Raw genomic sequence first — 25838 nt, 5'->3', positions numbered from 1 at the left:
CGATAGTGAAAATGCTGAGTAGACCTTACTAGAACTTTCTAGATGTAGAGTGATTGAATGCATGACTTGAATACACTGTCAGTGCATTGGGATGTTTTGTGTGAGTGAATGTGTCAGTAACGCCATAAGGGAATACAAGAATAGATTCAAATAATTATACAGAGTTTCTTGTGGATATTTATGTCATAAGTGATTCATATTTAGTACAATGCCTACTTTCTGTCATGTCATATTAAAGGTTTTGTTTTAGGGGTTGGTCAGAAAATGGTATTGACTGTTGTCAGCATGTGAATGAACAGCACATTTGAATTTGCAGTACAGCAAACTGAAACTTCTTTGCAGAAGCTGTGAGACTGACATCTATTAAGTCAGGATAATAATCATGTGTTAGCAATGAGCCACAGACAGTTTGAAGTAATCATTTGATGACTTGTGGACTTACTTTGATTTTCAAACTTCATCAGCTTTTCTGGTATTTAAATGTTAAATTTCTGATACTTTATGTAAATGTTTGTGTCTTAATGACAAACATCTATGCTTTACATTTGCCCCACAGTCACATCTTGCAGCCCAAGTGCTGCCCTGATTTCAGACTTATTATCTCAAGCTCTGTTGTCACCCTTGCCCCTAATGAAAGGCATCACTACAGATAACATGTACAGTAACACACAGCATGTTATTTTAAGGATCCTCTACAAGTATTTTTCTAAACTTATTCAAGTGATCAATTTTTACATAAATGCTCTTCTCTAGTGCCTTAAAAATAGATGACACAAATATTGTAAATGTGACATAATGTAATATACAATAAATTTTATAATCTAATATTCCATACTGTAGTATTAATCATTAGTGTATACATCTGGTAAACTTATATATAATTACTTTAAATAAAGCTGTGTTGCAGCAGTGGCACTTTACAGATGCCACATCAATAATAATTTTTTACCCATTCTAGTGGCTAGCTAGCTAATCTTTGGTTGACATTTTTGATTTTTACTGGAATATCTCATCAACTATTTGATGGATTGCCATGAAATTTGCTGTGGTCTCTAGAGCATGAATTAGAATGACCTTGGTGAATTTGGAGTGTTCATCTAACTCCATCTTAAGGGCAAAATCCCAGTTTATGTGTTAGTGAACATGATTATCATTTAGAATTCATAGCAAATCAAAAAATCAAAGAAAGAATTGATTGAATACATTTTCCATTCATTCACTCATGTATCAGCATTTTTTATATAGCCTAGTCACTGGGGCAGCATTCAGTGAGTGAGGTCTCCAGAGTTAGAACAAAGGTTGAATCCAACACAGTTTTTCCAATCAAAGTCCAATCACAATATATATGTCTATTGGAAGAAAGCCAAAAGCTCTGTGTATATGATGTACTGTACAAGTATAGTATACTGTGTGTTCTGTACAGGTGGAGCAGCATGTGTGTGCTGCAATCTACTTCCAAAGTCTCTATAGAGGACCAAGGAACTTTCAACAAAATGTGGTTCATCTGTCTGCCTATCTGTGTCTGTCTGTATGTGTGTGCATGTGCGTTTTGCAGTTACAAGCAGCTTTCAAACATTTCAAAATGCATCTGAAATGCAAGTCAGTCAGAATTCCCCTTTTGAAATAGGAAAGTTTCTGTTTGCATGCTGTAAACAATTCAGTCAGTATGGATCCAACATACCCACTGGGAACATATGACGATATATTTTTTTCAATGTTAATATCTTGTGTGCAATTTTTTCTGATTGTGCACAAGCAAAATTCATGGTTGGGAATTTTAATGCACTGATCTTTTTTCGTAGTTTGGATTCAATGCTCACCTTTATTATCTCCACCAAGGAGGCAATGCACAGCCATGCTCCTAAAATAAAGATACTGGAACCTTAAAATTTTGTTGACCATATAATCTTTTGTCTAGGTAGACAACACCCCAAAAACACAATGTATCTCCTTACCTATGATACATAGTAAGAAAATTACCTGCACAAATTCATGCAATGTGCACTGTACTCAGCACTTTCATGTCTTAACATAAAGTACTTAAGGATTGAAATCAGATTCTCTGCTATGCTGCCCTTCTTCAGGAGTTACTGGTTAAATTTCCTCTATTTTTAACAAAAACTTGTCAGTTAAATAAGAATAAAAAAATAGCATAATTTGTCTGACTTGTTGGTCCTGAGACACACTATAGATTTGAATGTAGGTATTTTTATGCTATAATGCAGACATTTGAGTATTCGTGCATATGTGAATATTGTATGTATGTGTGCATGCATGTGTTCTGTGTATGCTGTACGTGATAAACTTCATAGAATTGTTTTAGGTTTTATCAGGTTTGGTCTTAAGTGCTATCTGTGAGCTGATAAAAAGTTGAAGAACAATATGGCATCGAGTGAACATGGTTATTTATGACACAGCGATACCCTGTGCATGACTTCATTGTGTCTGGACTTTCAGCCAATGTTTGCTCAACCAGATTGACTAATAGGTCAGTAAACTGTAGGAGCATGTATTACCCACTGTATTATGCAGTTAAGAGTGCTGCAGGTTAATTTGTATGTATTTACTAATTTTTTGTGGTAAAAAGATCCAGTGTACAGTGAGTATCAAATACAGGACTGCATGTTAATCATTTTGCATACATTGCATATTCATTATACACATATCTTACACAAGTTGTAGTAGCATAATGTTCTCAGGACTTCTGTCAGATTTATAACATTGTCCACACTGAGATGATTTTGGCATCTATATTTAGGAAAACAATGTGGCATATCAAGTAGCAACTTAATGTTTGTGTTTCTTTTCTCATAAACAGAGTTACAGTAACCGAAATGGGAGTAGCACATAAAACAATCTGCTCATTGCTAAACATGATAATAGACTTAAATTTTGCAACAGATCAAAGATGGAAAAACCTACCGCTCACAACAGACTTATACTTTTGGAAATCATTTCTGTTAAGTTTTAAGATTCACATATTTGAGCGCAAGTCACTGGGTACTCTGAAGAGATTATAATGGTGTATCCTGGCAACAAAATTGTAGTGGACTAACTAATTGATTGGAAATTAAATTATGCTTTTGTTTACATTTAAATCAGGTATTGTGCTTTCAAGGCTAAATGAACATATAACCAGTTTTGTTTCAATTATGCTACCAATGACCGTATTCTTAAAAAGATATTAGTAGTTGTGTTATTGTAATATTAGTATTACTCTTTTGGTGTTGCACTCTTTATTGGTGGTGATAGTACAGACCAACATGAGGAGAGACAGGGTGATGATGTGTCCTGCCAACGTGTTTTGTCCTTTTGTATTTTAGCACCTTTTTCAAGCATAAGGACACAGAATGCAAATTGCAATGGAAGTGTGCCAGGAGCATATAGCTGGGTATAGATGCATGTGACAAACCTGTTCATAGAGTGGGGCTTGAAGGAATCACTGATTATACAGTGTGTTGAAAGCAACCATGACCAAACACATCAGCTGCTCTCATCCCTTTTAAAAATGCCCTGCCCACCACAGTATCCTTAGCTTTACTTTTTCTGGCCACATTGAAAGCCTGATCCAGATGTTTTCTATGAATTTTACCTGATCAAAAAAATGATTCAGATAATTACCTCACACCTTTGTTTGGATATTGCTTTATTGCATGTCATTGTTTAGTTAAAAAAAAGGGGGGGGGGGGGGGGTGTAATGGTTTGTGCTGATTGAGACTTGAAAGGCTGTCCATTTTTTAGGTTTGCAATAATCAGTTTGTGATCTTTTTGTGAACGTGTGTTCAACATAGCTTATGTGATGACAAAGCCGATGAACTACTTAGCAGAACAGTCCATACTGTAGGGTTGGGAAATGTGATTAAGGAGTCTACAGATAACCACTGATTACACAGAGCAAAGCATACAGACTGTAATGTCTGCACTCCTCTACTATCTCTTCAAAATTGTCATGTGCATGTTATCATGCGGTTTGATCATGCACTGTTGTTACATGTGCTTTTCAGACTGCGTTTTAAATAAATAATGAAGTTGAACAGTACATATCCGTGATCTCAGTGGATTAAACAGTTGACCTTTACACTGAACGATTGATTGGGCAAGAGTGCCTACAGCTGCCCTGCTAACAGACTGCACATGTCTGCCTCCTGTGATGTGGGGTCACAGAGTTTAGGATCACTCTTATGGGCCTCATCAGGTGGTCAACAGCAGCAGGACTGTGCCATCTTTTTATTCCTTCTCTGACTTCTCATTCTCTTTCCTCTTCTTATCATCTTCTGTTTTTTTATCTGTTGCCAATGTCAGATTGTAGCAGCTCATGGAAAAAGAGCAGAATCAATAAAATGTTTAATGCCAATAAAAGTTATGCCAGCACAGTATTACATAGCCAGCATTAGTAATAACAGATGTTTATTTACCAGTCTAGAGGAAACATTGCAAGCTCTGCATGACTGAATTTCTTTTGCTCATCTCGTCACTTTCTGATATTCAGTCACCATAGTGTCCAGTCTGCTCTGAGGATGTAGCGCTGTTCAGAGGGTGTATTATACATACATCTTGTGAATGCAACAATGGCAGATACCCTTGGCAAACAACCACCACCCTCGCCTGACAAGAAACCACGTTCAGCAGTAAAGTAAACGTACCCCCTTTAAATTCCCAGTGAAAAAGCATAAACTGTAGCCCACAACATCATCATAACGAGTAAAGATGAATATACAAAGGGAAAACGTCTGTCTACAAACACAGAGGTCATTACACAATAACTTGTTTTCATTATACAACCTTCCAACACCCTTACTGATGAATGATTTTGCAATCTGCTCAGATGTTGTGGTGCACATTGTTGTTTCTGGATGTATGCAATCATACTATACTGTACAATAAAAGCTAGCATTGCATGTAGCTATCAATTAAATGCTAACATTGGCAAAAGGTTAAAATCAATTTAAACAAAATGAAGAAGAGGGTCACCTTGATAATACAGATGTAGCCATTAGACACTTATCACTAAGAGCATGCAGAGATCTTGATCTTAAAGAGGGCCCTGCACAGTTAAAGGTATATCACCATTTATAATATATTTGTGGATAATTTCAGTAAAAACAATTGTTTTAAAAATGAAAACATCCGCATTTGTATAAAATTAGAAAAATAAATTCTGGGTAACAGTCAATGCAAATGCCAGGCAACTTGTTCAGAGGCTTAAGCTCCCTTTGGACTCTATCTGTGTACATGTCTGTCAGTGCAAACACTGACAAACTTCTAAAAAGGTGCTGATGGGGATACATTGCAACAGGCCATTACACAATGTTCAGATGTAGTTATGTGAGCGATTAACCAAAAAAAAATTTGGAAGTAGTATAAAGTAGTCAGAAAAACAGTATGCGCTCTCAAACACTGCATATGGTTAATGCAGCATATTTAGGCTAAATCCATAAAAGTAAAAGACTTAAGTCAATCCACAGTTGTCACTGTTTATTTATTTATTGCATGTGCAATATTGTCAAACTCTGCCTGAACCTTTGAATCTTTGTAGATCAAAGTTCATCATGAAACCTTATATTGAGGTTTAGCAAATGTTCTCACTGTTTTCATTTTGGCTTGGGGCAGTGGAAGCAGAACAACAGGCATCTAACACCTAACTCTATCACAAGGTATGGTACTATACTGTAAGTACTGTAACTATGATTACTATGATGATTATAACTATAAATATTAGCCACATTCCCATTTAAAATGCTTAGAATAGCCCTGATGTGTAGCGTTGTATGTAGTAAAGATATCATTAAATTAATGTAAAACTGACCACACATGTTCAGTGATGTTTATCAACGTGAACTGTCAAATAAACTAGTAGATAAAATAACCAAACTGACACTAAACATTTACATGACAGTGGAAATGTTGTCTTAAGGTATTGGTTTGTTGTTTTTGGTTAATGCCATCAACAGATAAAGCAGCTAGTAAGTTTTATTATCTTTTTCACATCTAAAAGGGCTTTGTGTTTGGATCACGCCTTGATCACTAAGTGCTCGCTAATGAGTGTCTGTCGGTGACCTAATTCACACTGCAGCTGTTGGCCAGTCGACTTCATTGACTGACACTGCATTTTTACAATAGAACTTCAAGAATATTAACCTGTGACTTATTATGTACATTTAAACCTTTAGATCTAAATTTTGAAAATATTTACCCAGATTTTTAAGGCAAGACAAATTTATGGTACACAGTGAATAACATTAATCACAGGAATTAGAGTCATTCTTGTATAAATAAATGGCTTATTAAACCGACTGCAAGTGTAATTCTTGTTGTTGATAAATTAACAACACCAAGAAAGTGACTGAGTAAAATCATTTCGGGCATTAATTTTGACTACATGACTGCTCTTGGTGGAAGTCTGAATTATGTTAGAGATAATGAAGTATTATAAAACCAGCAGTATCTGATAAGACTAACATTTAATATGCTTTGATCAATTAAAATATCTTATCCAAAGTCATATTTGCATTTAAACATCCATGAAATGAATCATTAATGTAGTTAAAAGAAGACATCTAACAGTTTTGTAAGCATGTGCTTCAATATATAAGTATCCTGTCAAACCTTTTCCCTTTGTCCCTCCACACAGGAGGGTGGGGTGGACTTTGAGCATTCAAACCGCTGTCTGTGCCTCCCAGTCTTCTGACAGAGCCCGGCCGTGGGTATAAAAACCCTGAGCTGAGACTGGGAAATCAGTCTCATCTGAGTACTCGCCAACCACAAGGGAGAGAGCTTTAACCCATCATGGGGGATCCAAAGCTCTGCCTTTTGCTGCTGCTCAGCACATCTACCTTGGCTTGTGAGTAGTTATTAGAAAACATTGTAACATATTTTAGCAATAAGTGTTTTTTTTGGTTGTTGTTGTTTTTTTTCAGTTTATCCTACTGTTTTGATGAAAATATTTCCTAAATTGTTTTATAATCTTTTTATGAACCTTTAAAAGTATATTATCACAATTTTTTTTAAAAATAACATGTAAGAACTTGTTAAAAAAGTTAAATGTTATGTGTAAAGCCATACAATAATAATTTTATGACCTAGATCATATGGATTATTGTAACTGTGGTACATTTTATACATAAACATTTTTATTTAGACATTCCAATTGTTTCAGTTGCAATACAGTTAATAAAAGAACTAAATTATCTAACTTTTTTCTGAACAGTTGCCCAAGATGAAGATCAGCCAACCTGCCTGTGTAAGTTAGACCAGACTACTTGCTGTGATCAAAATTTAAACTCATTAACATGAGGTTATTTAATGATATCCAGTCTACACATTTTCAATATTTTTATGTGGGTAAATAGGTTGCTTTTACATACTAAATCTCTTCTCTCTTTTAATAAATAATTTTCTTTTTTTAGTGTCCAAAAGGTACAAGACCCTGCATAAATATGAATACCAATATGAGGCTGAATCTTTGAATGCAATCAATGGAGCCTCACCACTCAAGAACGGACCCAAGGCATCTTGCAAGGTATGAGAAACATCTTTCACAATTATTCCCAGTCATTTTTTCTCAAAGGGTGAGAGAAACACAATGTTTACCTTCTCTCACAGGTTGAAATTGAAGTGCCTCAGACTTGTAGTTTCATTGTCCGCACCACTGGCTGTAGCCTGAGTGAAGTGGTCGACATGGACGCAGAGGGAAACCCTGTGTTTGGTCCTGCACCCAGCTCTGACGCCTTTGCTGCTGAAATGGAGAGGTATTTTACCTCACAAAAATCCCTGCTGTCAAATATTATCTACTCTTAAATTTAGTCACAAACATAGTATAATTTGGAGGTTTTCCCCCTAAATTTAAATATTGCACATTTTTTTTAGATATCCTCTGAAGGTTGTGGTTGAAGGTGTGTACGATGTGAAACTGTACCCTGAGGATGGTGAGACAACAACCATCCTGAACATCAAGAGGGGCATCATCTCTGCCCTGGCTGTGCCTCTGGTGGAAGAAGACAAGAACAAGAACATGGTACATTGATTTATTAAGAAAATACTCAAAAATCCACAAGGCATTGCAACAGATATTTTAATACCACTGTCAAAGTATAACCATACTTTAAAAAAAAAAAAAGAATTTAATCATCTTTAATATATCCAATTTAGCCCACTATCCACGGCAAGTGCAGGACATATTACACCGTCAATGCAAGGGAGGACATTGCAACTGACATCAACCTGGACAGGGATCTGTCCAGATGTGACAAATTTGTCCCGATGAGAGATCACACCAGCCCATTGGCTCTTATCTCTGGCATGGTAAGAATTTAAACATATTGGTGTGAAGTGGCAACATTATATTTTTAGAGAGTTGATTAAAATTATCCACTTCATCAACTATGCTATATAGCCAGTCACAAATCAAACATCACATGGCACAACAATGACAACACGATTTGTCCGTTTTCAGCACTACCCTCTTGCTCAGCTGGTCAGAAGCTCCCAGTCCTGCAACTACAAGTTTGACAATGAGAAGAAACACATGACCTCTGGGTCCTGCACTGAGAAGCACATCCTCATCCCCTTCTCACACAAGTAAGTCAAACATTATGGTTCATTTTATATGCTCTATTATGTAAGTACATGTACTGATATGTCTTGCCCGAGGTTTCTACAATACTTTTAACCCTGCGTTGCCTCTCCACAGGGGAGAATATGGAGTTACCAATGTTGGAAAGCAAGAACTGACTCTGATTCAGGTCTCTCCTCACAATGACAGAGTCTTTGATCGCAGTAAGCTCCTTTGTTTAATTCTTTTTTTTTTTTTCATTTATAGCTTTAGTTTTAAAATGGTTATGAAAGGTAACTCATCATAATCACGTTACTTGTGTGTCATAGGTGACATCGTCAAGGGTCTTCACATGGAGGCCGTTGAGGACAAGAGTGTTGTCCAGGATAAAGATGCAGGTCTGAACCTCCTGAGAGAACTGGCCAACCTGCCCGAGACTGAGGGTGAGAGGAGGGCCCACCTCTTCCACAAGCTTGTCACCATGGTCCGTGGAATGAAGGCCGAGACCCTGAGTCCCGCCATTCCTGAGGCTATCGCTGTGTCCCGCGTCCTGACCTACCAGGTTCTGGCCCAGTGCGGAACCCCTGAATGCAGCAGTGCCATCATGCAGATCCTCAGGACCTTAGACAGCTCTTCACTCGAGGTTGATGCCGCAGTTTTTGCTTTGGGACTCATGTCCAATCCCTCTGCCCTCCTGATCAATGACTTGCTGGAGATGGCCAAATACAAGTCCAGCAAGCCCATCATGTATGCCCTGAGCAATGTTGTCAAGAGGTGAGTGAAATTAACCAAGTTAACTTTATTCCACAGAAAAGTCACTGAATAATATTTTAGCTGATGTTTTCATCCTGTGTATAAAGGAAGACACACACGCCTTAGGTTTTAATTTTACTATTTTCTCTTAAACAGGTTTTACAAAGCTGAAGGAAAACTGATCCCTGAGATTCATTCTGTGGCTGAATTCATGGGTACTCAGTTGGGTGACTGCTCCGGTGACCAAGACAACACTTTCATGACATTGAGAGTGGGTAACATTCCCTGCTCATAAAAATGTAAATGACTGCCAACATCCATAAGCAGAACATTTACGTGTCCTTTGATCTTAGGTTATTGGAAACATGGCTCCAGCTATGGCAGCTGCTGGTCCTGCACTAAGAGCCGGTGTGATCCAGTGTGTGAACCAACCTGCAGCTTCCCTGGCTGTGCAGCAGGCTGCTATCCAGGTGTTCAGGCTGACTCCCGTCCCTGAGGAGGCAAGTCAGATTATTTCATAGGTTTGACAGATTGATAAGATAATTATTTATTCATTGCTGTTACTACTTATTTTCTCTTGTGGTCACAGGGCAGAGAGGTTCTCATGCAGGTGCTTTTGGACAGCGCCAGTCCAATGCAAAAGCGTATTGCTGCATATCTGGTACTTATGAAGGACCCCCAGCCAAGTGAACTGGCCCAGCTGGCTGCTGCCTTGCCCAGTGAGCAGGACAAACAAGTCAAGAGCTTTGTCATCTCCCACATTACCAACCTTTTGTCCTCAACTGCACCTGAGACTGAAGAGTAAGTGTTAAGCAGTTGCAGCTTTAAATTTATACATTTTTACATTTGTGTCCTGATTTGATCCCCATCCATGGTTTAACTGTAACATTTATTTTGCTTTCCCACAGACTGAGACAAAAGATTCGTGATGCCCTGCAGGGTAATGAGATCGGGCCAATTATGGACCCCTTCAAGTTCTCTCGAAACTACAAGGTCGGATCTGTGGAGGGCAACATGATCTTTGAGGGTTCCAGCTATCTGCCCAAGGAGGTCATGCTTGAAATGACTCTGAAGGCATTTGGCTATGACATTGACATGATGGAGGTAAGCATTTTGAGATATTAAATTCAAATAATATAATATAATGATATAAATTGTGATAGTAACTGCTATACATTTGTAACCTTTACAGATTGGTATGGAGGGCAAAGGATTTGAGCCAACTGTTGATGCCCTGTTTGGAGAGAATGGATTCTTCCCTGACACTGCCCTGAAGACAATGTACTTTGTCTCTGACAACATGCCACTCAGAGTCAATGAGTTCCTGCAGAACATGCTGCCTGCTCTGAAGAAGGACAGGATGAAGAGACAGGTATTCAGAGAGATCTGTTTTGTATACATTAAATGTATCTATGGATTATGAGGTTGGATTTTCACAAACGGTGATGAATTCAGTAACACAAAATGGACATTTACATGTTTAGGCCTCCCAGAACCTGATGAGGGAGATTGGACGCAACATCAACAAACTGGTGAGGGAACTGAAGACCAACCAGTCTCCTGAAGCAATGGTTTACCTGAGACTATCTGGGAAATGAGCTGGGTTATTTGAGGACCAATGAAATGGAGGAGATGGCCTATTCTGCTGCCATGATGATTGACAGCATGTTCAAGATGTTCCCTAGTGATGTAAGTAAAAGTTATCAGTACCTTTTTTTTAAGTGCATAGCCATTCCTTGTTGATTTAAATTTCTATGTGTATTTTTATTTGCAACAGCTTATGAAGGCTTTGATGACTAAGGCTGACAACACAATCTTCGCCCACTACATCTTCATGGACAATGAATTCTTCCTGCCTACTGTAACTGGTGTGCCTCTGAGGATTGCACTGTCTGGTACTTTCACCCCTGGTATCAAGGGTGGACTTAAGATTGCTCGTGACATGGTAATTATCCATAAGTGTTTCACAGCATGCTAACTCATATAAGATATCTATTACACAGCATCAACACAGCTGTTCACACTTATTCTATGTTTCTGTACAGAGTGAAGTTGCCTTCATGCCCTCCGCTGGCATTGAGTTTGTAACTCAGGTTGGCTCCCACATCCCTGAATTTGTCAACTCTGGATTAGAGATGCACACCAACATTTTCCATGAGAGTGGGCTCAGTGCCAAAATCTCCATGGAACGTGACAATGTCAAGCTGACCATCCCTGCACCAATGAGACCTACCAAGCTCATCAAAATGACGTAAGCCTAAGTAGAACTTTCAGATATAATGTAAGCAGAAGCTTTTTTGTTCCGCTGGTTAGTTATGCAAATGTAAACCTAGCTAACCTGAAGTATAAAGTAGGCAATGGTATTTGACAAGGGAACACTGAAGATAAAGTAGTCATGTTTGTGGACCTTTTGTGGAACAGGTTCTTTTTGTGTGTAATAGACAAATTTTGATTAAAGAAAACAGCCAAAGTCAGATTTTAACTTTGCTACATTTAAAATTTAGAAACAGCCTGGTGGCAGTGACTGGATCAGAGGTGAAGACCATCCCCCCTGTGGTGATGGACAAGGTTGATGTTAGTGAGTGCACTCCTGTCTTCGCTGGAATGAAATACTGCACAGCTCTGCAGTACACTGATGCTTTCTCTCAAGAGACAGCCCCATACTTCCCCTTCACTGGAGACAGCAAGTGAGCAAGATTTTCTAAACCACCAGCAAGTAATGTTATCTCAAATGAACTAATTTAACTAAGCAATAAATGAATGAATTTTCATAGATTTGCTGTGGAGCTCCACCCTACTGGTGAGGTCACTGAGTACACAGCCACTGTTGCCTACGAGCTCCTCAGGGAGGGAGAAGAGGGTCGGCAGAAGGTTGACTCTGTTAAGTTCATTCTCAGGGCTGAAGGTAGTGTACAATATTGAAAAATCTTGTCATCTTATTGCTTGTGCAATTTGGAAAAGCTCTGAAGTTTAGTGGTGTTGTATAATATGAATCTATTGGTTGGCCGACAACAGGTGCAGACCCCACTGAAGCCAGAGCAGTCATGAAATATAACAGAAGGAAGAATGTCATCACAGCTGACATCCAGATTCCTGACTACGATGTGGAGGCTGGACTCAGACTGGGTGTTGTCGATGGAAACACCAAGGGCAAAGGAACTCACTCCATCTCTCTGGACCTAATAAACAAGAACATCCCTCAGCTCTCTCTGGTTGGCCGTGCCAAGTAAGAAATCAATCATAAGTCCTCATGAAATAACATAATGTCACCCACATCACTGAGATTACACTGACTAACTGATACATATTTCAGTCTGAAGGCCATGAAGGAAGGTATGCTGCAAGTCCAGCTTCTTGTCCCCTCAATCAATGCTGATGCCACCGTCACAGCTAACATTAAGCGTGATGAAGAAATGGAAATGCAGCTTAAGAGTGAAATCAAGTTCATGGAAGCCACCAGTGAGCAGAAGATTGCAATGAAATATGGTAATGTTTTTTTTTTCCAGTTACACCTTTTTTTACAATGATAAATATTTATTTAATAGTTACTTCTTAGACAGTTGCTTGTAAAGTCACATCACAGTCTCCATTGTATGAATTATGGTTAAAATTTAAAGGTGACTCTGTTTGAGGGGTAATTACTGAGACAGAATGAAGACTTAAAAGATTTCTGTTATCAGTCACCAAAACCAAATTTATTTTAGTTGCAAACCTGCCAGCTTGAGAGAAGATGCAAAATGTTATTCTGTATAGGAGTAGGTTTCATTAATCTCCACTGTTGCAGATGCCAGCAAGATTGAGGTTGAATTCAAGTCTGATGTGAAGACTGAGGCCATCATCATGCCAATTACTGATATTTATCGAGAAGTATGGCAACCAGCTTCTTGACACACAGGTGGGACAGACTGACATGAAAGTCCGTCACATCTTCAAGAAGTTTGTGGAGGTACGAGTCTTGGATTTAACAATTATTCAAGTTTTCTTGGGTAAAAATGTGAAGCATCCATAAAACAATGCTTGTCATTTTTAGGCAGCAAACAACTACATGGAAAGATATGGTGCTGATATCCCTTACCTTCAGAACTTCAGAGTACCTGATATGCCTGAGATTTCCCTGCCAGAGACACTGTTCCTGAATACGTAAGTGTGATAAACTCCGTGGTACATGTGTAAATGGTCTTGAGTTTTTTCCAAAACATTCATGCATTTTACTTTTGTCATTTTAACAGTGAGGCAAAGGCTGTGTACCACTTCAACAATGAGCGCTTCACCATTGCTATCCCTCTTCCTCTTGGAGGAAAGTCAACAGAGGAGCTTAACTTCCCACCAGCTTTGACCACACCTAGTGTATCTCTACCCCAGTTTGGACTGGAAATCATCTCCATGGAGATTCCAATCCCAGATCTTGTTGTCCCTGAGAGCCTTACACTCTCTATTCCTCTTTTTGGCAAAGCTGAGGTTTCAACTCTGATGAAGAGCAACCTGTATGACATGGAGGCCTCAATGGCTGCCGGCAAAGATGTTGTGGAAACACCAAGTTACTCAGCTATGTTTGCTGTAAAAGGAACCTCCCCATTTGACATCCTCTCAATGCAGATTGAAGGTATTTTAGAGTAAATATGTGTTGCTCACTCTTGGTGGAACACTTTTCTGTCACAGTTTTCTACTCCCACTGATGTGAAACAATTTGACTTAATTTCAGTAACACAGCTAAATGATCTCTGGTAAAACTGCATTAAGCTAGTGGATTGTGCATATTTCTGTAAGGTATATTGTATAAATGAATCCCAAGGTTTTGCCAAAAAGTAATCACACTATGCATCTTTTCTTCTTTTGTGTTTTATTTAGGCTCTGGAATATTGGCTGTCACCGATTCCATTAAGGCCCAGTTGAAAAGTTCTTTGGCCCATAAATTCATTGAAGCCAGTGTTAGTATAATCGAGGATGCAACTGTCACTGACAAAATGAATTTGAGATCAAGCAGTAAGATTGAAGCCACAAGTCCATTTGGTCTCAATTTTGCACTGGAGCACACAGGTATGGCTGGAATCAACACTGAAGAAATCTCTGCTGATAGCAACTTTGAGGGAATGTTCAAGGCAGGACCCATGTACGGCAAGACCATTTCAACCCAGTCATTTACTATCTTCCCATTGAGGCCAGAAGCAAAGATTGATTCTTCTGTTCAGTTTGACTCCACAATTATTAAGGCCCAGAACACAATTGCAGCATCCCTTGCCAATGGTGAATTCTCAGTTGTGTCTAACACCAATGCCTTTGAAGACATCTTGACCCATGTTGCTGAGCTTTCCTTCAAAGACAGCAAGTTGTCACTGAAATGTGATGCTAATGCCCTTGCTCTTGGCATGAAGATTCGCAACCAGGCTGAAGCATCTGCTGGTGCCGGTGAAGTTGTCATGAGGATTGAGACAAATGCAGACCACTCTGAAAACCGTGTTTACTCTCTGCTGACTGCCTCTCTTGATGTCAATGGTCTGGCTGTAAACAGCGATGCCACTGTGAAACTTCTTGAGAATGAGGCTACTCACAAGGCTACTCTGAGGATGAACAAGGATGGTTTGACCACACGTGGAACAACCACCCTGCAGAGCCCCCTGTCCCTGGAAAACACCTTTGATGCTGGGCTTGATGCTTCAAGAGCTACTTTATCCATTACCAACAAGGCTGCAATGCGTGACATCAAGGTTGATAATGCCAACACTATAATAATTACTCTTTCTAGCCTAGACTTCAGCTCAAAGGCTGAAGCCACAGCAAGTGACTATGCCTCTTACACTCATGATATCACCATCGACCTGAAACCTTACACTGCTTCTGCAAATGCTAATAACAACCTGAAACTTCTGGCTGCCAACTTCATTAACGAGGCTCAGCTGCAGGCAGAGCTTTACAAGATGGACCTCACTGGAAGCCTGAAAGCCATCTATGGTGAAGAAGAGATCAAGCACACCTACCAGGTAAATTACGCTGATATGACTGCTAACGCTAAGTGCAGCACCACTGGAAAACTCTTTGGAACTCACATGAACCAAAACACTGAGCTTGAAGTTATCGGTCTTGCTGCCAGGATCACCAACGACGCCCGTTTCAACTCACAGCCAATGCGCTTTGATCACACCATCCGCTGCAGCATTGTTCCTTTTGATTTCAACCTTGATGCCATCTTCAATGCTGATGGAGACATCACCATGTATGGAAAGCACAGTGCCCAGCTCTATGGCAAGTTCCTCCTTAAAGCACAACCTCTGGCTTTTGCTAGCTCACATGAATGCAGAGCATCTGTAACCCAGCAGCTAGATAATGGTTTTGCCCTTGAGACCACATTTGACAACAAGATGGACACTGTTCTGTCACTCCAAGAGCAGAGGACCAGTTTTAGAATGAAGTCTAAAATGAATGAACATGGCTTCAATCAGGACATGAGTGTTTACAATACCGCTGAGAGAACTGGACTTGAGGTTTCTGGCACCATCCTCACAAATATCCTCAACACAGTCTCCACAGACAACCAGGAATTCACCATCTCTGGCTTCCTCAAGTATGACAAGAACACAGACAGTCATATAATTCAGATCCCTCTATTTGAAAATCTGCCCGTCCTCTTGGAAAGCATCAAGGGCTTTGTTGTGCGTATTGCAGAGGTGCTACAAGACTACATCAACAACGAGCAGATAAGGGCTAAACTTGAGGCTCTTCCCCAGCATGTAAGTGACTTTGTTTCTCAACTCAATATAGAGGGCAAGGTAAATCAACTGAAGCAGTATTTCAGTGATTTTACCCAAAAATATGCCATCTCCATGGAGGATGTTGAGGCCTCTCTGAGAAACCTGAAGGTTACTGTTGAAAAACTGCTGGCTGATGTCAGTGTTTACATCCAAAACTTTGCCCTTATGATGAAGGAGATTATTGTTAGTGGCACCTTCCCTGAAACCATCATTCAGAATATCCAGCAACAGCTGAATGCTTTTAACGAAGAATATGACATCAAGTCTATGATTGTGTATATGATTGATACCATTAGAGAGATGGTCGAGCAGATTGACTTTGAAAAACTGAAGGGCAGCAGCATTGCATTCCTGCAAGATATTGATGCCAAGTATGAAATCAAGGCTAAAATACAGACAGTCATGGGAGATATGAAACAAATAATTGAGACCTTTGACATGCAGCAATTTGTTGGTGAGCTGAAGAGATTCATTTCATCTATCAACTTCAAACCTCTCATTGACACAGTTGTTAGTAGGATTCCCACAGAGATTCTCAGTGAGGCAACAGATTATATTAGGAATATGATTCAGGACCTTGACATCCTGGGTAAGATCAATACATTCTATGCCAAGATGAGGGAGTTGATTGTAAAGTTTGAGGCTGACAAAAAGGTTCAGGCTGTCTTGGAAAAAGCTGTGGAGCTCATCAAACAGTTCAAAATTGAGGAAACCATTACAGCTGTATTCAACATGGTGAAGGATGCAGACATACCTACCAAATTCATGCAGGTCTTCCAGGGCATTATCAACTACTTGAAATCAACTGAGGTCAAGGATATAATTCAAGCAGCTGAATATGTACATTAAAACTATTGTACAAAAGCTGAACTCAATGAATTACAATGACTTTGTGGATTATGCCAATCAAATTATTGCTGAGTACACAGCTTACCTGAATGAGCTGATCAGGACTCTTGAAATCCCAGAGAAACTAGAGGCAACAAGAGATTTTGTCAATGTTGTCTCATCATCTGTTAGAAGTCTCATAGAACGCCTGAGAGAAATCAAGATTGCAGAAATAATTAAATCTGTGAAGGATGTCATTGATGAAGTTGTGCTGGATAACCTTAAGACATTTGCTGAACTTGTAAAACAGGAAGTTACTAAGCTGGATGTCAAAGATGAGATTACCTCTTATCTGCGCGTCGTGAGCATGTGCTACAGGAGAGTAACAACCATCATGACTGATATGTTCTCCAGTATGGTTAGGATGATTAAGGACTTTCTACCTGAGCAAAAAATCATCAACGAGATTCAGCAGATTATTGACGGTCTGATTACAGAACTGAAGAAAGCTGAGTTGATCATGCCATCCTTCACCATTCCTCTCACTGATCTTGTTGTGTCTTCCATGACATTCCGCATGGATAAGCTTGGACAGTTTGAAATCCCAGCACAGCTGGACATCCCTGAATTCACCATCCTTGGGTTCTACAATGTAAAAGCCACCACAATTTCCATTGAAGACATTAAGCAGAGAATTATTGAACTTATTGATTTCATTGTAAACTTTGACATCAAAATCCCTGATGTGGATGCTTTCTTTGGAGACCTGACAATGAGCTACCTCCCATCCATGCCTGAGTTAACCTTCCCAGAAATCACTCTTCCTGATATCTCATTCCCTTCTTTGCCACAAGTTCCCGTAGACAAGCTTGTTAAGTCTCTTCAGGTTCCTGAGATCAAGCTGCCAACTATTCCAAGTGAGATCATGGTCCCATGCTTTGGTAAAATCTACGGTGAGATCAAATTCCTCACTCCCATCTACACCATCAAAACATCTGCTGAGTTCCAGAATTCCACAGAGAATAAAATGATACCTCAGTTCACCGGATTCCTTACCTCCCAGGCCACATCTCCAAGTTTTGAAATTCTTAATTACAAACTTGACTCCACTGCCCGTATTGCAATCCCAAAAATGAGTCGTGTAGTCCTAGCTGAAACTCTGAAGTTCAACCATCTTGCTCTTGGAGTTGAACATCAGGCATCTGTGACTCTCTACGGTCTATCAGGGCAGGCTCAAGCCAAGACTGCAGTTAAGGTAGCCACTACACCCTACACTGCTGAATTTATGAACACTGCCTTTATTGCTATGGAAGAAGGAATGTCTGCCTCTCTCGATACAACTTACAATCATCAAGTTAACCTCCCAATTTTCAGTGTCAGAAGTGAGGCCTCTGTAACCCAGAAAGCAATTGCTCGCCAAGATGGCCTTACCTTCACTCTAACAGTTGACAATTCAGGCACTGGCAAGGTTAATGCTGATGATGGCACCCACAAGAGCAATTTGCATTTGTCACTCACTCCTAGCCTTGTCACTGTAACATTCTCTGGAGACACAGACTCTACCATCTTAAAGATGAAACAGCAAGTTATTGCTGAATCTGGCACCTTTACCTACTTCAAGTTTAATGTCCGCAATGAGGCAGAGGCACCAGTCATTAAGAACAGTCTCGTTGTGGCATCTGGACACGTCAGCCTTTATGATATGAAGGTTGAGCTAAAAGCAAACCATGACACAGAACTGTATGGTACAGTGAATGGAGTCCTGTCCAATGCCATCAACTTTGTAGTCCGTCCTGTTGAGTTTGTCTTTGAATTCCAAAACAAAGGAAATGCCAAAGTCACCATTTTTGAAACTCTGACAGCTAAGATAGATCTGCAGAATGATTACTCAGCTATCTTCAAACCTGACAGTCAACAGATGAACACAGTAGCTCTGGCTCGCCTTAATCAGTACAAAATGTTCTACAACTTCACTGTTGACAATAATGAAAATGAAGCTGGCATCTTTGTTGATATAGATGGTGAGGCCAATCTTGACTTCCTGACATCCCCCATCAGCATTCCTGAGCTCGATCTGCCTTTTATTGACTTCCGTACTCCAGCTATCAGTGATTTGAACTTGTATGAGCAGACTGGATTGAAGAACATTTTGACTACCACTGAGCAGACAGTTGATGTAAATGCTAAGATTGTTTATCAGAAAAGCCAGACTGCCCCACTTGTCGATATGATGGGTCTGATCCAGATTCCCTCTGTGGGTAACCTGATCACAGAACTGTCCTTCAAGTCTGCCATCATCAATCTGAATGTCAATGCTGGACTGTATGCTGAAGATGATCTAGTGTTCCGGCTGGGAGCTACCACAGCCTCTGTGTTTGAGGGTCTAAAAGCCAAACTTGATGGTACCACCAGTCTGACCACCAAAAGAGGAATCAAATTGGCCAATTCTCTGTCCCTTGAAAATCGTCACATTGAAGGCACTCATGACAGCACCATCAGTATGAATACTGAGACATTTGAACCTGCAGTTGCTGTGGCTACTATTGCAAAGATTGTCTTGCCTATACTCAGTCTCGAAGCAAACCAAAATCTGGTTGCAGACACCAAAACCAAAGCAAGTGCTGTTTCCACCATGAGGATGAAGGGTGACTTCAACATCCCTGTGATCAAGGCTGTTGGAAAGGCCGAGGCTGACCACAGTCTGAAGCTGGAAGGAACTTTTGAGGATATTTCCATGGAGTCATCCACCAGAGCAAATATGGACGGCACAGTGCTTGATGACTATCTAGTTTTGGGAGTCCTTGATAATGAGGTTAATCTGTATCTGAACAATGATGGTCTACGCTCCACTTCCAAGATTATTGCTGATGCCAAGCTTAACCGTGGCACCAACAAAGTCATTGGCATGGACGTAAATGAAAATCTTGCAATTGAAGCTTCCCTGAGCCGTGTCTATGCAGTGCTGAAGTATACTGGCAACAACGAGGCAAACGTGTTCAATTTCAACACCAATGGGAAACACATTGCCCAGGCAACCATTGACTTTGCACCAATATCTTCCTTGGCTGCTGATATTGAGATTGGTATCTCTCAGCCAAGCAGCCTGGGTGAACTCACCATCTTTGAGAAAACTGTTGCTGAAGTGACACCTGCCATGCAGAAGATCTCTACCAATGCCAAGTTTGTGAGCCCACTGTACACCACAAACCTGGCAGCAGAAGTCGAGGGCAATGCTCCTGTCTTCACAGTCACCTTTAAGTCCTCTGCCACCTCTGTGATTGTCTTCCTGGAGTATGAAATGGATGGTGAGTTGATGAAATTGCCCAAACATGTTCATCATTTTTTTGTGGCAAGTATTGTTAAGCACTAAATCTTAAGGAAATTATTTCTTTCAATAGCGTCCACGACTGCAAACTTCGAGAATGAAGCTCTGAACATGATTAACAAGGTTGTCCTGACACATAGTGACCTGACCATGGATGTTAATCACGCCATTACCCAGGCCTTGAGGTAACATCCAGTCTTTGTTTTAAAATACAGCGAGTGAAGTAAGTGCCTCTTAAGGCTATAACAATTAACTCCTTTTCTCTGTATTTTAGGAGTAAGCACCAGGCTGATGACAGATAAATTTAATCTGTATACACCATATTCATTTGTATTAAATATCACATTGACACGTAGTCAGGATTTTTCATTTGAAATGCTGTCTTTCTCTTCCAGCGTCTCTCGCCACACCCTGAATGTGGACATCACCAGTCCTACTTTCACCAGATGTGAATCTCCGTTATGCTGCTCGCAGAGATGGTATTAGTGCCTCAGTATCAACCCCATCCACTGGTTTTCTGGGCCTTCAGTTCAGTGGCAGAATCCCAACCCTGAGTGCAAGAGTCTATGGTCGTTATCCTGTGAGTATCATTAACATGACTTTCTTTAAACAATGGAAAAATTAAAGTCAAAATGAAAATAAATATTTGAAATAAAATTTTATTTTCTTTTGTTCAACAGTCTACCCCAGAGGTTGATGTTGACATTTTGGTCATCAGATCATTTGCCAAGGATGATGATAAGATGAATCTGCAGATTGCCTACAACATGGAGGCACCAAAAGTAATGCTCAATGAGCTCAAGATGAGACTCCCCTCCATCATTTCTACATTCACAATGTTTGCTGACAAGTACCAAATCACAAGCAGTGTGGAGGGCTTCAAGAACGCTGCTGTTAACCGCATCACAGAGGCCTATAATGCTGCAATCAACTATGACGTTCAACTGAGCCAGCTGTCAATCTTCTTCAGGAACATCATTGTTGAGTACCAGAAGACTGTCCAGGTCTTCCTGGATGCTGTCATCAAGGTCTTAAGAGAGACCCAGTTCAAACTCCCTGGGTCTGATGAGATGACCACTCTCCCTGAGGTCCTGAAGAAGCTGACCAGTAGCATTGCAGCTATGCTAGATGTAACCATCCAAGTTATCTATGACAATATGGAGGTCTACTATAACACCTTTGTTGATATGATCAGCAGCGTGAAGTTACAAATGCCAGTTGGTGATGCAGTCACTGGAGGCCAGATCTTGGATCAGGTCAAAGCAGCTTTCAGGCAAATCTTTAGTGAACTGGTGGACTTTGTGAAAAATATGGAGAGTCTTGACACAATGCTAGTGAAGATTGGTGAGACCCTGAAGGCTATTGTTGAGAAATCTCAGGAGTTTGTTGATTCTATCAAGTCTGACTATTTAGATGCAGTGTTCGTTAACTTCAATGTCCTCTATCGTAGCCTTGTCACTGGCATAAAGAATGTTATTGACCAGGTTCCTGCCATTAATATGGAGCAGCTCAACAGTGTATTTGAGTACATTATGGACATGTGTGTTTATGTAGTGGACCAGTTCAATAACACCGTTTATGGTTTACTGCAGCAAGCTTCAGATGAGGCTCAAGCCTACATGAAAGTTAGTGATGGAAGACTTGAGCTTGACCTTCCATTTCCCTTCCAACAGTGAGGAATCATCACAGACTGAGGCCATATGAAACACTACCATCTGTTCATAATACATTCTTGGAAAGGAGTATGGGCAATCAGCTCTTTAACCATATTTATAGCAATGAGTTTAACAGAAACACCTGTTGTATCATTTTAATTTAGATGGTTTATTGTGTACAAGCATTGAACATGTAACATTTTACTGAAACTCACCTTCCTGCAAAGAGTGAAAAACGTAAATAAAATACATCAATGCAATCTATAAATGATTTCCTGTCATGATGTTGTTGTTGTTGTCATGAAGACAAACTGCAATGTAATTTTAGAACATAGTTTGCATGAATCTCACTGAGTTGGTACTTTTTAGATAACTGAGAAGGTGCAAAATTGAGTAATTAGCAGATTCATTGTATGTTTATGTTATAGTGACCACCAAACCTGTGCATTTCTCATCTAAATGCGCAGTAGCTCACACAAGCCACAGTCCTCTATATCAGCAACTCAACCACAATACTACATGTTAGCATTTTACAAATAAGTTTCACTATACCACATACATGGGCTGTAAGGATTTAAGTAACTCCCAACACAAAATAACACAAAAATGATTTGAAGAATTAATACAACTTCAGAGCAGACAAACAAAACTGTCTACAGCAGCAAATATCTATAAAACAATATGGTTCATGGCCAGGGCAAACCAATGTAAAGAAAACACATTCACGCCTCTGCAAAATTTTGGGTTCTGACACACCAACCCAACCTTAAAGAACTAGAATCAGCAGAGGCCAACTAGCCATATTTTGCAAAGCCCTGTGTTGCCCTTTGCCTCACAAACAACATACACATGTAAAAGCTGAAAAGCATCTTCAGCTTCTATGTTAAACAACTCCTAAGATTAGGTTGGGACTCGGGAGAAAATGGATGCAGACACTGGTGGTCCTGAAATGTCCTGGAACAACGTTCCAACATCACTAGGATTCATTCTGTGGGGGCCATGATTGCATGTACAAAATTTCACACCAGTCCATCCAATAGTTTTTTGTTTCAGTCTGAACTAAAGCGTACATACATTACCTTGCTAAATGTTTCTTCTTGATGAACTCTAATGCTTGCATCACTAAGGGCAACAGAAGAACAGGTTGAAACTCTTCAAAAAGCCATTAAAACATCACTGTCGGATACAACTGTAGATGTCTTCTGTTTCCATATCTGTGCTACCCTCTGCAGTAGAGGGGAGAATGTACAGGAGAAATGAAATGACACATATATAAATTAAGTATGAAAAGAACCTCAGGTTTCAGGGGGACTGTGATTATTTAAAACATTAGCCAGATCTGTCTTTATGCTATGTACAAAAGGTTACACATCACACACTGAAAAATATTAACATACTATGTACCATTTTTTGAAATAAAAGGTAGTATTTAGACTATTTGTGAGCTGAATTATAGGCACCTAGACTGATTCTTAACAACTATCTCTTGCTAGGAATTCTCTCCCTCTTGGGTTTCCTATTTGTATTAATATCACCTTAATTGAAGACTGATATACATAATTAAATCAGATTTATTAATGATTTAGATATCTATTGCTTGTCATGGAATACAAAGACCAAAGCACAAATAGTCCAAGCATAGTTCACATTATGTTATTTTCAGTAGCTGTCTCTAAATAACCTATTGTTCTCTCAGAATAGAGCAGGCATGGATAGATAATTGATATTTTTATTGCCACCTAGTGCTTTCCACTGACACTTTTCAAACCAAGTCACATTATACAGTATATGGGCCCATAGGTGGTGGCTATAGCTAAGGTGGTAGAGCAGCCATCCAGAGGGTTGGTGGCTTGATCCTGGGCTTCTCTAAGCTGCATGTTGACATGTCCTTGGGCAAGCTGCTGAACTCCGACTCTAAATAACTGCAGTCCATTTACCATATCAAAAACTAATGCAGTTTGACATGGCAAGTCGTCTTAAAATATATAATGACAGCTTTCACAACAACCAGGTTAGTTAGAAGCAATCATTTTCTTTGAGTTAAATCAGATTATTGAGACCTGGCTGTTGCTGTTTGTTGTTTGAATAGAAAGTCTTGAACATAAATGAGGACACATTACAGAGGATGTGATGCCGAACTGCATGTGCCAGTGCCAATGAACCCAAGTATGCCAGCAGCATCACAGGCAAGGAGAGATCAACTGGCAGAAAAAGTAGTCCACCACTATTAATAGCAATCAGCCAAGCTGCAAGTGCTCCTGACTTTTCATGGAATTGGGAGATGGCATTCTGATTGGTTTATTGCATGTTTGGCCCAAAACAGATCCATAATAAATTGAGAGACTAAGTACAGCCCCTGTGAACCATGTGCTTGGTGCTGTGGCCTGTTTTTCCACAGTTAACAAAAGTGGATTTGGACACATCCTTAAACCAGAAGTTCAGACTGTTAAAATAGAGCCCTTTGATTCAACTAATTCAACTATTGCTAGATCTTGATTGGTACATAGAAGTAGGTGACATCACTTTTACCTACACATTCAGAGAATTTCATCATGTGTTATGATAAGGAGATAACCAGTTCAGCATGTAAAACATAAATGAATGTGTGCAAGATCATGTCTACACAGCAGACAGAGACTGTAGTCCAACGCTCCTTTGACAAGATGCTTGATAATAACTTGGTCAGGTTCAGTGTTACAACTCCTTATCAGTAGCTATGGGGCACAACCCCACAATTTCTAGGTTGTGCATGAAATTTGAACAGTATGGATTATGCAATGTGTGGTTCTCAACCTCACATTCAAAGTAAAACTGAGAAACTAAAAATGCTGGGAATGTTTTAAATCTCTGAGCTTGGCTGGGGATTATAAAATTTGAGATTCTAAGCATAGTTAACACTGAAAGAATCTACAGAAACCATAATATTATTAAATTGTAAGGGTCCCCTGACTTAGTAGTCGATAGAAATGTGCTAGTGCTATAGTGAGACTTAACCTAGAAACCTAGAATAAAATATACAAGAGGCAGGAACAGGATATTACGGGTGTTATATTACAATCTGATATAGTACCTACTCAGAGTTAGAATGTGAATTGTTCTGTTATATCTAGAATAAAGCATTTCTGCTTAATCAAGTTTAAATTACCTTTGAACACAAAAACACAAATTCTGGAACCAGGTAATCATGTTTATTGACAGCTTTATGAAACTAGTTGCCTTTGTCCCTCCACACATACGTATAGAGTGGACTTTGGAGCTGGGGCAGTACTGGATGTACACTTCCAACCTCCTCTCCATACAGAACACCTTTGGTATAAAAGGCCCATTTGGAGGTTGAGGCCTCAGTATCATCTGAGTACTCACCAAAGGAGCTCAAAGGAGAGAGTCCACCATGGGGGACTCAAAGCTCTGCCTTTCCCTACTCCTTATCACACTTACCTTGAGTTGTAAGTATTTTTAAAATTTTGATCATGTTGCTTTTGAAAAAGTTTAGCATCTAATTTTCCTGATTTCTATTTTACAGATGCCCAAGAGGAGCATGAATCCTGTCTGTGTAAGTTCAATACATTGATATGTTAACTAAATAACCTGTGCTAGCACATGCATATTGTAATTTGGCTGAATTGTTATTCTCATTAAGTGTTTTATGTGTTTTTACTTCATACTTGAATCATACACAACTCTAATTTAAAATCAACATCTTCTCTAAAAGTAAACCAAAGGTACAAGTCCTACCACAAGTATGAATACGTGTATGAAGCTGAGTCCTTGAATGCTATAAATGGTGCGTCACATCTCAAGAATGGACCTAAGGCCACTTGCAAGGTACATGCCATTGTGCTTTAACAGCTAAATTTCACCATTCAGCGTTCTCATTTCAATTTAATGTACATCATTCTCCTCAAAATTATATCAAGCAGGGTAAAGCTACAATAATGTTTTAAAACAGGTTGAAATTGAAGTGCCTCAGACTTGTAGTT

General features: G+C 39.6%; 1 protein-coding gene across 1 annotated transcript; it reads left to right on the top strand.

Moving 5' to 3' along the window:
- Window positions 1-5516: 5516 nt before the first annotated feature.
- On the top strand, window positions 5517-22126 carry apobb.1 (apolipoprotein Bb, tandem duplicate 1). The gene is given in 33 exon segments (XM_051071826.1): window positions 5517-5654; window positions 6632-6841; window positions 7208-7240; window positions 7407-7519; window positions 7603-7748; window positions 7867-8014; window positions 8149-8301; window positions 8453-8577; window positions 8690-8775; window positions 8881-9325; window positions 9461-9575; window positions 9658-9804; window positions 9894-10105; window positions 10213-10408; window positions 10497-10676; window positions 10789-10890; window positions 10892-10993; window positions 11082-11249; window positions 11350-11555; window positions 11809-11991; window positions 12079-12209; window positions 12320-12530; window positions 12618-12790; window positions 13089-13162; window positions 13164-13250; window positions 13335-13444; window positions 13534-13907; window positions 14153-16878; window positions 16880-20183; window positions 20277-20388; window positions 20599-20647; window positions 20649-20783; window positions 20884-22126. Coding segments are annotated over 32 exon segments (11397 nt in total). The 5' UTR covers window positions 5517-5654; window positions 6632-6786; the 3' UTR covers window positions 21880-22126.
- The last annotated feature ends 3712 nt before the right edge of the window (window positions 22127-25838 follow it).

Source organism: Lates calcarifer, linkage group LG7_1 (assembly GCF_001640805.2).
Source record: "Lates calcarifer isolate ASB-BC8 linkage group LG7_1, TLL_Latcal_v3, whole genome shotgun sequence".
In the NCBI taxonomy this organism is placed as follows: Eukaryota; Metazoa; Chordata; class Actinopteri; family Centropomidae; genus Lates; species Lates calcarifer.
The sequence above is the reverse complement of the archived record's forward strand: the minus strand, read 5'-3'. Positions and strand labels throughout refer to the sequence as shown.